At 62.0% G+C, this 12,818-nt stretch overlaps 1 protein-coding gene across 1 annotated transcript in view; it reads left to right on the top strand.

Annotated features, from left to right (window-relative positions):
* Positions 1 to 10,257, top strand: part of LOC138863510 (paternally-expressed gene 3 protein-like) — a 32,669-nt gene extending 22,412 nt beyond the window's left edge. The window contains exon 6 of the mRNA XM_070127662.1: positions 10,174 to 10,257. Coding sequence (XP_069983763.1) covers positions 10,174 to 10,257 — 84 coding nt within the window. The remainder of the gene's footprint in view (positions 1 to 10,173) is intronic.
* Positions 10,258 to 12,818: the final 2,561 nt, after the last annotated feature.

The raw sequence follows: 12,818 nt of genomic DNA on the forward strand, positions 1-12,818 counted from the left end.
GAGAGCCAGGCAAAAGACCCCGAGAGCCAGGCAAAAGACCCCGAGAGCCAGGCAGAAGACCCCGAGAGCCAGGCAGAAGACCCCGAGAGCCAGGCAGAAGACCCCGAGAGCCAGGCAGAAGACCCCGAGAGCCAGGCAGAAGACCCCGAGAGCCAGGCAGAAGACACCGAGAGCCAGGCAAAAGACCCCGAGAGCCAGGCAGAAGACCCCGAGAGCCAGGCAGAAGACCCCGAGAGCCAGGCAGAAGACCCCGAGAGCCAGGCAGAAGACCCCGAGAGCCAGGCAGAAGACCCCGAGAGCCAGGCAGAAGACCCCGAGAGCCAGGCAGAAGACCCCGAGAGCCAGGCAGAAGACCCCGAGAGCCAGGCAGAAGACCCCGAGAGCCAGGCAGAAGACCCCGAGAGCCAGGCAGAAGACCCCGAGAGCCAGGCAGAAGACCCCGAGAGCCAGGCAGAAGACCCCGAGAGCCAGGCAGAAGACCCCGAGAGCCAGGCAGAAGACCCCGAGAGCCAGGCAGAAGACCCCGAGAGCCAGGCAGAAGACCCCGAGAGCCAGGCAGAAGACCCCGAGAGCCAGGCAGAAGACCCCGAGAGCCAGGCAGAAGACCCCGAGAGCCAGGCAGAAGACCCCGAGAGCCAGGCAAAAGACCCCGAGAGCCAGGCAGAAGACCCCGAGAGCCAGGCAGAAGACCCCGAGAGCCAGGCAGAAGACCCCGAGAGCCAGGCAGAAGACCCCGAGAGCCAGGCAGAAGACCCCGAGAGCCAGGCAGAAGACCCCGAGAGCCAGGCAGAAGACCCGGAGAGCCAGGCAGAAGACCCCGAGAGCCAGGCAGAAGACCCCGAGAGCCAGGCAGAAGACCCCGAGAGCCAGGCAGAAGACCCCGAGAGCCAGGCAGAAGACCCCGAGAGCCAGGCAGAAGACCCCGAGAGCCAGGCAGAAGACCCCGAGAGCCAGGCAGAAGACCCCGAGAGCCAGGCAGAAGACCCCGAGAGCCAGGCAGAAGACCCCGAGAGCCAGGCAGAAGACCCCGAGAGCCAGGCAGAAGACCCCGAGAGCCAGGCAGAAGACCCCGAGAGCCAGGCAGAAGACCCCGAGAGCCAGGCAGAAGACCCCGAGAGCCAGGCAGAAGACCCCGAGAGCCAGGCAGAAGACCCCGAGAGCCAGGCAGAAGACCCCGAGAGCCAGGCAGAAGACCCCGAGAGCCAGGCAGAAGACCCCGAGAGCCAGGCAGAAGACCCCGAGAGCCAGGCAGAAGACCCCGAGAGCCAGGCAGAAGACCCCGAGAGCCAGGCAGAAGACCCCGAGAGCCAGGCAGAAGACCCCGAGAGCCAGGCAGAAGACCCCGAGAGCCAGGCAGAAGACCCCGAGAGCCAGGCAGAAGACCCCGAGAGCCAGGCAGAAGACCCCGAGAGCCAGGCAGAAGACCCCGAGAGCCAGGCAGAAGACCCCGAGAGCCAGGCAGAAGACCCCGAGAGCCAGGCAGAAGACCCCGAGAGCCAGGCAGAAGACCCCGAGAGCCAGGCAGAAGACCCCGAGAGCCAGGCAGAAGACCCCGAGAGCCAGGCAGAAGACCCCGAGAGCCAGGCAGAAGACCCCGAGAGCCAGGCAGAAGACCCCGAGAGCCAGGCAGAAGACCCCGAGAGCCAGGCAGAAGACCCCGAGAGCCAGGCAGAAGACCCCGAGAGCCAGGCAGAAGACCCCGAGAGCCAGGCAGAAGACCCCGAGAGCCAGGCAGAAGACCCCGAGAGCCAGGCAGAAGACCCCGAGAGCCAGGCAGAAGACCCCGAGAGCCAGGCAGAAGACCCCGAGAGCCAGGCAGAAGACCCCGAGAGCCAGGCAGAAGACCCCGAGAGCCAGGCAGAAGACCCCGAGAGCCAGGCAGAAGACCCCGAGAGCCAGGCAGAAGACCCCGAGAGCCAGGCAGAAGACCCCGAGAGCCAGGCAGAAGACCCCGAGAGCCAGGCAGAAGACCCCGAGAGCCAGGCAGAAGACCCCGAGAGCCAGGCAGAAGACCCCGAGAGCCAGGCAGAAGACCCCGAGAGCCAGGCAGAAGACCCCGAGAGCCAGGCAGAAGACCCCGAGAGCCAGGCAGAAGACCCCGAGAGCCAGGCAGAAGACCCCGAGAGCCAGGCAGAAGACCCCGAGAGCCAGGCAGAAGACCCCGAGAGCCAGGCAGAAGACCCCGAGAGCCAGGCAGAAGACCCCGAGAGCCAGGCAGAAGACCCCGAGAGCCAGGCAGAAGACCCCGAGAGCCAGGCAGAAGACCCCGAGAGCCAGGCAGAAGACCCCGAGAGCCAGGCAGAAGACCCCGAGAGCCAGGCAGAAGACCCCGAGAGCCAGGCAGAAGACCCCGAGAGCCAGGCAAAAGACCCCGAGAGCCAGGCAAAAGACCCCGAGAGCCAGGCAGAAGACCCCGAGAGCCAGGCAGAAGACCCCGAGAGCCAGGCAAAAGACCCCGAGAGCCAGGCAGAAGACCCCGAGAGCCAGGCAGAAGACCCCGAGAGCCAGGCAGAAGACCCCGAGAGCCAGGCAGAAGACCCCGAGAGCCAGGCAGAAGACCCCGAGAGCCAGGCAGAAGACCCCGAGAGCCAGGCAGAAGACCCCGAGAGCCAGGCAGAAGACCCCGAGAGCCAGGCAGAAGACCCCGAGAGCCAGGCAGAAGACCCCGAGAGCCAGGCAGAAGACCCCGAGAGCCAGGCAGAAGACCCCGAGAGCCAGGCAGAAGACCCCGAGAGCCAGGCAGAAGACCCCGAGAGCCAGGCAGAAGACCCCGAGAGCCAGGCAAAAGACCCCGAGAGCCAGGCAGAAGACTCCGAGAGCCAGGCAGAAGACCCCGAGAGCCAGGCAGAAGACCCCGAGAGCCAGGCAAAAGACCCCGAGAGCCAGGCAAAAGACCCCGAGAGCCAGGCAGAAGACCCCGAGAGCCAGGCAGAAGACCCCGAGAGCCAGGCAAAAGACCCCGAGAGCCAGGCAAAAGACCCCGAGAGCCAGGCAGAAGACCCCGAGAGCCAGGCAGAAGACTCCGAGAGCCAGGCAGAAGACCCCGAGAGCCAGGCAGAAGACCCCGAGAGCCAGGCAGAAGACCCCGAGAGCCAGGCAGAAGACCCCGAGAGCCAGGCAGAAGACCCCGAGAGCCAGGCAGAAGACCCCGAGAGCCAGGCAGAAGACCCCGAGAGCCAGGCAGAAGACCCCGAGAGCCAGGCAGAAGACCCCGAGAGCCAGGCAGAAGACCCCGAGAGCCAGGCAGAAGACCCCGAGAGCCAGGCAGAAGACCCCGAGAGCCAGGCAGAAGACCCCGAGAGCCAGGCAGAAGACCCCGAGAGCCAGGCAGAAGACCCCGAGAGCCAGGCAGAAGACCCCGAGAGCCAGGCAGAAGACCCCGAGAGCCAGGCAGAAGACCCCGAGAGCCAGGCAGAAGACCCCGAGAGCCAGGCAGAAGACCCCGAGAGCCAGGCAGAAGACCCCGAGAGCCAGGCAGAAGACCCCGAGAGCCAGGCAGAAGACCCCGAGAGCCAGGCAGAAGACCCCGAGAGCCAGGCAGAAGACCCCGAGAGCCAGGCAGAAGACCCCGAGAGCCAGGCAGAAGACCCCGAGAGCCAGGCAGAAGACCCCGAGAGCCAGGCAGAAGACCCCGAGAGCCAGGCAGAAGAGCCCGAGAGCCAGGCAGAAGAGCCCGAGAGCCAGGCAGAAGAGCCCGAGAGCCAGGCAGAAGAGCCCGAGAGCCAGGCAGAAGAGCCCGAGAGCCAGGCAGAAGAGCCCGAGAGCCAGGCAGAAGACCCCGAGAGCCAGGCAGAAGACCCCGAGAGCCAGGCAGAAGACCCCGAGAGCCAGGCAGAAGACCCCGAGAGCCAGGCAGAAGACCCCGAGAGCCAGGCAGAAGACCCCGAGAGCCAGGCAGAAGACCCCGAGAGCCAGGCAGAAGACCCCGAGAGCCAGGCAGAAGACCCCGAGAGCCAGGCAGAAGACCCCGAGAGCCAGGCAGAAGACCCCGAGAGCCAGGCAGAAGACCCCGAGAGCCAGGCAGAAGACCCCGAGAGCCAGGCAGAAGACCCCGAGAGCCAGGCAGAAGACCCCGAGAGCCAGGCAGAAGACCCCGAGAGCCAGGCAGAAGACCCCGAGAGCCAGGCAGAAGACCCCGAGAGCCAGGCAGAAGACCCCGAGAGCCAGGCAGAAGACCCCGAGAGCCAGGCAGAAGACCCCGAGAGCCAGGCAGAAGACCCCGAGAGCCAGGCAGAAGACCCCGAGAGCCAGGCAGAAGACCCCGAGAGCCAGGCAGAAGACCCCGAGAGCCAGGCAGAAGACCCCGAGAGCCAGGCAGAAGACCCCGAGAGCCAGGCAGAAGACCCCGAGAGCCAGGCAGAAGACCCCGAGAGCCAGGCAGAAGACCCCGAGAGCCAGGCAGAAGACCCCGAGAGCCAGGCAGAAGACCCCGAGAGCCAGGCAGAAGACCCCGAGAGCCAGGCAAAAGACCCCGAGAGCCAGGCAGAAGACCCCGAGAGCCAGGCAGAAGACCCCGAGAGCCAGGCAGAAGACTCCGAGAGCCAGGCAGAAGACCCCGAGAGCCAGGCAGAAGACCCCGAGAGCCAGGCAGAAGAGCCCGAGAGCCAGGCAGAAGAGCCCGAGAGCCAGGCAGAAGAGCCCGAGAGCCAGGCAGAAGACCCCGAGAGCCAGGCAGAAGAGCCCGAGAGCCAGGCAGAAGAGCCCGAGAGCCAGGCAGAAGAGCCCGAGAGCCAGGCAGAAGAGCCCGAGAGCCAGGCAGAAGAGCCCGAGAGCCAGGCAGAAGACCCCGAGAGCCAGGCAGAAGACCCCGAGAGCCAGGCAGAAGACCCCGAGAGCCAGGCAGAAGACCCCGAGAGCCAGGCAGAAGACCCCGAGAGCCAGGCAGAAGACCCCGAGAGCCAGGCAGAAGACCCCGAGAGCCAGGCAGAAGACCCCGAGAGCCAGGCAGAAGACCCCGAGAGCCAGGCAGAAGACCCCGAGAGCCAGGCAGAAGACCCCGAGAGCCAGGCAGAAGAGCCCGAGAGCCAGGCAGAAGAGCCCGAGAGCCAGGCAGAAGACCCCGAGAGCCAGGCAGAAGACCCCGAGAGCCAGGCAGAAGACCCCGAGAGCCAGGCAGAAGACCCCGAGAGCCAGGCAGAAGACCCCGAGAGCCAGGCAGAAGACCCCGAGAGCCAGGCAGAAGACCCCGAGAGCCAGGCAGAAGACTCCGAGAGCCAGGCAGAAGACCCCGAGAGCCAGGCAGAAGACCCCGAGAGCCAGGCAGAAGACCCCGAGAGCCAGGCAGAAGACCCCGAGAGCCAGGCAGAAGACCCCGAGAGCCAGGCAGAAGACCCCGAGAGCCAGGCAGAAGACCCCGAGAGCCAGGCAGAAGACCCCGAGAGCCAGGCAGAAGACCCCGAGAGCCAGGCAGAAGACCCCGAGAGCCAGGCAGAAGACCCCGAGAGCCAGGCAGAAGACCCCGAGAGCCAGGCAGAAGACCCCGAGAGCCAGGCAAAAGACCCCGAGAGCCAGGCAAAAGACCCCGAGAGCCAGGCAAAAGACCCCGAGAGCCAGGCAGAAGACCCCGAGAGCCAGGCAGAAGACCCCGAGAGCCAGGCAGTAGACCCCGAGAGCCAGGCAGAAGACCCCGAGAGCCAGGCAGAAGACTCCAAGAGCCAGGCAGAAGACCCCGAGAGCCAGGCAGAAGACCCCGAGAGCCAGGCAGAAGACCCCGAGAGCCAGGCAAAAGACCCCGAGAGCCAGGCAGAAGACCCCGAGAGCCAGGCAGAAGACCCCGAGAGCCAGGCAGAAGACCCCGAGAGCCAGGCAGAAGACCCCGAGAGCCAGGCAAAAGACCCCGAGAGCCAGGCAGAAGACCCCGAGAGCCAGGCAGAAGACCCCGAGAGCCAGGCAGAAGACCCCGAGAGCCAGGCAGAAGACCCCGAGAGCCAGGCAGAAGACCCCGAGAGCCAGGCAGAAGACCCCGAGAGCCAGGCAAAAGACCCCGAGAGCCAGGCAGAAGACCCCGAGAGCCAGGCAGAAGACCCCGAGAGCCAGGCAGAAGACCCCGAGAGCCAGGCAGAAGACCCCGAGAGCCAGGCAGAAGACCCCGAGAGCCAGGCAGAAGACCCCGAGAGCCAGGCAGAAGATCCCGAGAGCCAGGCAAAAGACCCCGAGAGCCAGGCAGAAGACCCCGAGAGCCAGGCAGAAGACCCCGAGAGCCAGGCAGAAGACCCCGAGAGCCAGGCAGAAGACCCCGAGAGCCAGGCAGAAGACCCCGAGAGCCAGGCAAAAGACCCCGAGAGCCAGGCAGAAGATCCCGAGAGCCAGGCAGAAGACCCCGAGAGCCAGGCAGAAGACCCCGAGAGCCAGGCAGAAGACCCCGAGAGCCAGGCAGAAGACCCCGAGAGCCAGGCAAAAGACCCCGAGAGCCAGGCAAAAGACCCCGACAGCCAGGCAGAAGACCCCGAGAGCCAGGCAAAAGACCCCGAGAGCCAGGCAAAAGACCCCGAGAGCCAGGCAGAAGACTCCGAGAGCCAGGCAGAAGACCCCGAGAGCCAGGTAGAAGACCCCGAGAGCCAGGCAGAAGACTCCGAGAGCCAGGCAGAAGACCCCGAGAGCCAGGCAAAAGACCCCGAGAGCCAGGCAAAAGACCCCGAGAGCCAGGCAGAAGACCCCGAGAGCCAGGCAGAAGACCCCGAGAGCCAGGCAGAAGACCCCGAGAGCCAGGCAGAAGACCCCGAGAGCCAGGCAGAAGACCCCGAGAGCCAGGCAAAAGACCCCGAGAGCCAGGCAAAAGACCCCGAGAGCCAGGCAGAAGACCCCGAGAGCCAGGCAGAAGACCCCGAGAGCCAGGCAAAAGACCCCGAGAGCCAGGCAGAAGACCCCGAGAGCCAGGCAGAAGACCCCGAGAGCCAGGCAGAAGACTCCGAGAGCCAGGCAGAAGACCCCGAGAGCCAGGCAAAAGACCCCGAGAGCCAGGCAAAAGACCCCGAGAGCCAGGCAGAAGACCCCGAGAGCCAGGCAAAAGACCCCGAGAGCCAGGCAGAAGACCCCGAGAGCCAGGCAGAAGACCCCGAGAGCCAGGCAGAAGACCCCGAGAGCCAGGCAAAAGACCCCGAGAGCCAGGCAGAAGACCCCGAGAGCCAGGCAGAAGACCCCGAGAGCCAGGCAAAAGACCCCGAGAGCCAGGCAGAAGACCCCGAGAGCCAGGCAGAAGACCCCGAGAGCCAGGCAGAAGACCCCGAGAGCCAGGCAGAAGACCCCGAGAGCCAGGCAGAAGACCCCGAGAGCCAGGCAAAAAACCCCGAGAGCCAGGCAGAAGACCCCGAGAGCCAGGCAGAAGACCCCGAGAGCCAGGCAGAAGACCCCGAGAGCCAGGCAGAAGACCCCGAGAGCCAGGCAGAAGACCCCGAGAGCCAGGCAGAAGACCCCGAGAGCCAGGCAGAAGACCCCGAGAGCCAGGCAGAAGACCCCGAGAGCCAGGCAGAAGACCCCGAGAGCCAGGCAGAAGACCCCGAGAGCCAGGCAGAAGACCCCGAGAGCCAGGCAGAAGACCCCGAGAGCCAGGCAGAAGACCCCGAGAGCCAGGCAGAAGACCCCGAGAGCCAGGCAGAAGACCCCGAGAGCCAGGCAAAAGACCCCGAGAGCCAGGCAGAAGATCCCGAGAGCCAGGCAGAAGACCCCGAGAGCCAGGCAGAAGACCCCGAGAGCCAGGCAGAAGACCCCGAGAGCCAGGCAGAAGACCCCGAGAGCCAGGCAAAAGACCCCGAGAGCCAGGCAGAAGACCCCGAGAGCCAGGCAAAAGACCCCGAGAGCCAGGCAAAAGACCCCGAGAGCCAGGCAAAAGACCCCGAGAGCCAGGCAGAAGACTCCGAGAGCCAGGCAGAAGACCCCGAGAGCCAGGCAGAAGACCCCGAGAGCCAGGCAGAAGACCCCGAGAGCCAGGCAGAAGACCCCGAGAGCCAGGCAGAAGACCCCGAGAGCCAGGCAGAAGACCCCGAGAGCCAGGCAGAAGACCCCGAGAGCCAGGCAGAAGACCCCGAGAGCCAGGCAAAAGACCCCGAGAGCCAGGCAGAAGACCCCGAGAGCCAGGCAGAAGACCCCGAGAGCCAGGCAGAAGACCCCGAGAGCCAGGCAGAAGACCCCGAGAGCCAGGCAGAAGACCCCGAGAGCCAGGCAGAAGACCCCGAGAGCCAGGCAGAAGACCCCGAGAGCCAGGCAGAAGACCCCGAGAGCCAGGCAGAAGACCCCGAGAGCCAGGCAGAAGACCCCGAGAGCCAGGCAGAAGACCCCGAGAGCCAGGCAGAAGACCCCGAGAGCCAGGCAGAAGACCCCGAGAGCCAGGCAAAAGACCCCGAGAGCCAGGCAGAAGACCCCGAGAGCCAGGCAGAAGACCCCGAGAGCCAGGCAGAAGACCCCGAGAGCCAGGCAGTAGACCCCGAGAGCCAGGCAGAAGACCCCGAGAGCCAGGCAGAAGACCCCGAGAGCCAGGCAGAAGACCCCGAGAGCCAGGCAAAAGACCCCGAGAGCCAGGCAGAAGACCCCGAGAGCCAGGCAAAAGACCCCGAGAGCCAGGCAAAAGACCCCGAGAGCCAGGCAAAAGACCCCGAGAGCCAGGCAAAAGACCCCGAGAGCCAGGCAGAAGACCCCGAGAGCCAGGCAGAAGACCCCGAGAGCCAGGCAGAAGACCCCGAGAGCCAGGCAGAAGACCCCGAGAGCCAGGCAAAAGACCCCGAGAGCCAGGCAGAAGACCCCGAGAGCCAGGCAGAAGACCCCGAGAGCCAGGCAGAAGACCCCGAGAGCCAGGCAAAAGACCCCGAGAGCCAGGCAGAAGACTCCGAGAGCCAGGCAGAAGACCCCGAGAGCCAGGCAGAAGACCCCGAGAGCCAGGCAGAAGACCCCGAGAGCCAGGCAAAAGACCCCGAGAGCCAGGCAGAAGACCCCGAGAGCCAGGCAGAAGACCCCGAGAGCCAGGCAAAAGACCCCGAGAGCCAGGCAGAAGACCCCGAGAGCCAGGCAGAAGACCCCGAGAGCCAGGCAGAAGACTCCGAGAGCCAGGCAGAAGACCCCGAGAGCCAGGCAAAAGACCCCGAGAGCCAGGCAAAAGACCCCGAGAGCCAGGCAGAAGACCCCGAGAGCCAGGCAAAAGACCCCGAGAGCCAGGCAGAAGACCCCGAGAGCCAGGCAGAAGACCCCGAGAGCCAGGCAGAAGACCCCGAGAGCCAGGCAGAAGACCCCGAGAGCCAGGCAGAAGACCCCGAGAGCCAGGCAGAAGACCCCGAGAGCCAGGCAAAAGACCCCGAGGGCCAGGCAGAAGACCCCGAGAGCCAGGCAGAAGACCCCGAGAGCCAGGCAGAAGACCCCGAGAGCCAGGCAAAAGACCCCGAGAGCCAGGCAAAAGACCCCGAGAGTCAGGCAGAAGACCCCGAGAGCCAGGCAGAAGACCCCGAGAGCCAGGCAAAAGACCCCGAGAGCCAGGCAAAAGACCCCGAGAGCCAGGCAGAAGACCCCGAGAGCCAGGCAGAAGACCCCGAGAGCCAGGCAAAAGACCCCGAGAGCCAGGCAGAAGACCCCGAGAGCCAGGCAGAAGACCCCGAGAGCCAGGCAGAAGACTCCGAGAGCCAGGCAGAAGACCCCGAGAGCCAGGCAAAAGACCCCGAGAGCCAGGCAAAAGACCCCGAGAGCCAGGCAGAAGACCCCGAGAGCCAGGCAAAAGACCCCGAGAGCCAGGCAGAAGACCCCGAGAGCCAGGCAGAAGACCCCGAGAGCCAGGCAGAAGACCCCGAGAGCCAGGCAAAAGACCCCGAGAGCCAGGCAGAAGACCCCGAGAGCCAGGCAGAAGACCCCGAGAGCCAGGCAGTAGACCCCGAGAGCCAGGCAGAAGACCCCGAGAGCCAGGCAGAAGACCCCGAGAGCCAGGCAGAAGACCCCGAGAGCCAGGCAGAAGACCCCGAGAGCCAGGCAGAAGACCCCGAGAGCCAGGCAGAAGACCCCGAGAGCCAGGCAAAAGACCCCGAGAGCCAGGCAGAAGACCCCGAGAGCCAGGCAGAAGACCCCGAGAGCCAGGCAGTAGACCCCGAGAGCCAGGCAGAAGACCCCGAGAGCCAGGCAGAAGACCCCGAGAGCCAGGCAGAAGACCCCGAGAGCCAGGCAGAAGACCCCGAGAGCCAGGCAAAAGACCCCGAGAGCCAGGCAAAAGACCTCGAGAGCCAGGCAGAAGACCCCGAGAGCCAGGCAGAAGACCCCGAGAGCCAGGCAGAAGACTCCGAGAGCTAGGCAGAAGACCCCGAGAGCCAGGCAGAAGACCCCGAGAGCCAGGCAGAAGACCCCGAGAGCCAGGCAGAAGACCCCGAGAGCCAGGCAAAAGACCCCGAGAGCCAGGCAGAAGACCCCGAGAGCCAGGCAGAAGACCCCGAGAGCCAGGCAGAAGACCCCGAGAGCCAGGCAGAAGACCCCGAGAGCCAGGCAGAAGACCCCGAGAGCCAGGCAAAAGACCCCGAGAGCCAGGCAGAAGACCCCGAGAGCCAGGCAGAAGACCCCGAGAGCCAGGCAGAAGACTCCGAGAGCCAGGCAGAAGACCCCGAGAGCCAGGCAGAAGACCCCGAGAGCCAGGCAGAAGACCCCGAGAGCCAGGCAGAAGACCCCGAGATCCAGGCAGAAGACCCCGAGAGCCAGGCAAAAGACCCCGAGAGCCAGGCAGAAGACCCCGAGAGCCAGGCAGAAGACCCCGAGAGCCAGGCAGAAGACCCCGAGAGCCAGGCAGTAGACCCCGAGAGCCAGGCAGAAGACCCCGAGAGCCAGGCAGAAGACCCCGAGAGCCAGGCAGAAGACCCCGAGATCCAGGCAGAAGACCCCGAGAGCCAGGCAAAAGACCCCGAGAGCCAGGCAGAAGACCCCGAGAGCCAGGCAGAAGACCCCGAGAGCCAGGCAGAAGACGCCGAGCGCTCTATTACCTAAACTAAATTAGCCTCATACTCGTTCCGGGTGACAAAGGAATACGTAATGGCATCGTTTGAACTTAAGAGGCCGCATTCCTATGGTTTTGTGATGAACTATGCCGGAATGCCAGATCATTAATTCATGTCTTTTCCTATCCATCAAACGTTGCGTTGCATTTCATCAGTAGTTATAATTGCCATCACAAGGAACGAAACACGTACACAGACACACACACACACACACACACACACACATACACAACATACATAGAATTACCTATAAAAAGGCTGTTTTATATTATAGTCTTCGTTTACCAGAGTTCATATCTTTTGTCAAAAGATTTTACAGTCATCGATGGGTAGCTTAATATGAAAATTAAACTATTTAATTCGTTTAAGCAATCATGTTTTTTTTCTTCAAAAAGGCATTATTTTGGCCCAACGTCATCGGGGCCCGAGGGCAGTGGAAAATGGTCTCCCTAGCTATACCACAGGGATCGCAAATAAAAAAGGAAAAGAAAAACCGTGGAACCCGACTTAGAACCCTGATCATATAACATTTAGTGAGAGACCAGAAAAAAACGAAAAAGAGAGCAACAATAAGAAAATGCATCGGCCATTAATGAAACAAATTTGAATTGTCAAGAGGAATTCTGTTATATAAAACACAAAACGATTGAAGTTCAGGATACCAAAAATGCCCTAAAAAGGGTTCGGACACACTTCAACACTGTGCCTCTGGGTTTGCTCGAAGGCACAAACCCGGTAGGGAATGTCGCCCGCGCCCTCGCCTGGCCACGGCGCACGGCCAGGCTGTGTCCAGGCGCCCGGAGATGCGTGACTGATATCCGATGCAGATCCTTAAGGCCATGTCATTTGAGATATACAGTGAATGCAGAAAAGCTAGAAATCACATCCTTCTACAAATTACAAAGGAATGTATGCAAGCGCAGACATGCAAAAACACACACAAAGAAACAAATGTACTCGTAATACAAACATGACTACTGTATGCAGTTAAAAGCATCAAAACACATGTTTGCACGCGTGCAGACACATACCTATATACATCGTAACCATAATTATACAAATCTCTATGTTTTTCTTTACGTTTGTGTCGGTAGAAGTTAAAATAGACACAATTGATGAAGACTGAATTCAATCAAACAAAAGAATTTAAAGTGGATGAACAAGACGAAGTTCACAAAACCAACCCCCCCCCCAAAAAAAAAAAAAAAGTCGAACAAACTGAAGGTCAAAGATACCGAAGACGATGGAGTTGACAATGAAAAACCTTGTTAGTTAGAATGAGGAAGTCAAGGCAACTGAAGGAATTGAAGAAAGACAAAAAGAGGTCGAAGCTATGGAGACTGAAAAAGAAGCCTGTCAAAAAAGTTGATTCGACCAAGGTTTACAACAACTGAACTAGAACTTGTAACAAATGGCAACAAAGAAGAAAAAAAAATCCCAAGGCGTTACGGCTGGAAATGATTTTGAATTCAGCAAGACTGAAGGAGAAATTTAAGGTGATTTTCAAAAGGGCTGTGGAACCAAGGAAGAACTCAAGTCGCTGAAACCGACAAAGAAGTTGAGGTCAATGAGACTGAAGAAATGGAATCATAGCTGAGAGACCGAAGCAGTTCAGCCTCAGGCCCTCATGGTTGAAGATGCTGAAGTGGAGGAGATCGAAGAAGCACTTCAAATGGATATGAGCTAGAACAGCTTTTCATATCGACTGAGGTGATGAAACTGAAGATGAAGTTGTTGAGACCGAAACAAGAACTTATTGTTGAAAACGCTGGAAGAGAAAGGGGAAGTTGAGGTGGGCTGAGATCGAAAAGTTCAAAATGAATCATGGCCAACGAATGTTGCAGCTGGTGTAAACGAAGAAGTTAAAAC

The sequence above is a fragment of the Penaeus vannamei genome, chromosome 12 (genome assembly GCF_042767895.1).
Source record: "Penaeus vannamei isolate JL-2024 chromosome 12, ASM4276789v1, whole genome shotgun sequence".
In the NCBI taxonomy this organism is placed as follows: Eukaryota; Metazoa; Arthropoda; class Malacostraca; order Decapoda; family Penaeidae; genus Penaeus; species Penaeus vannamei.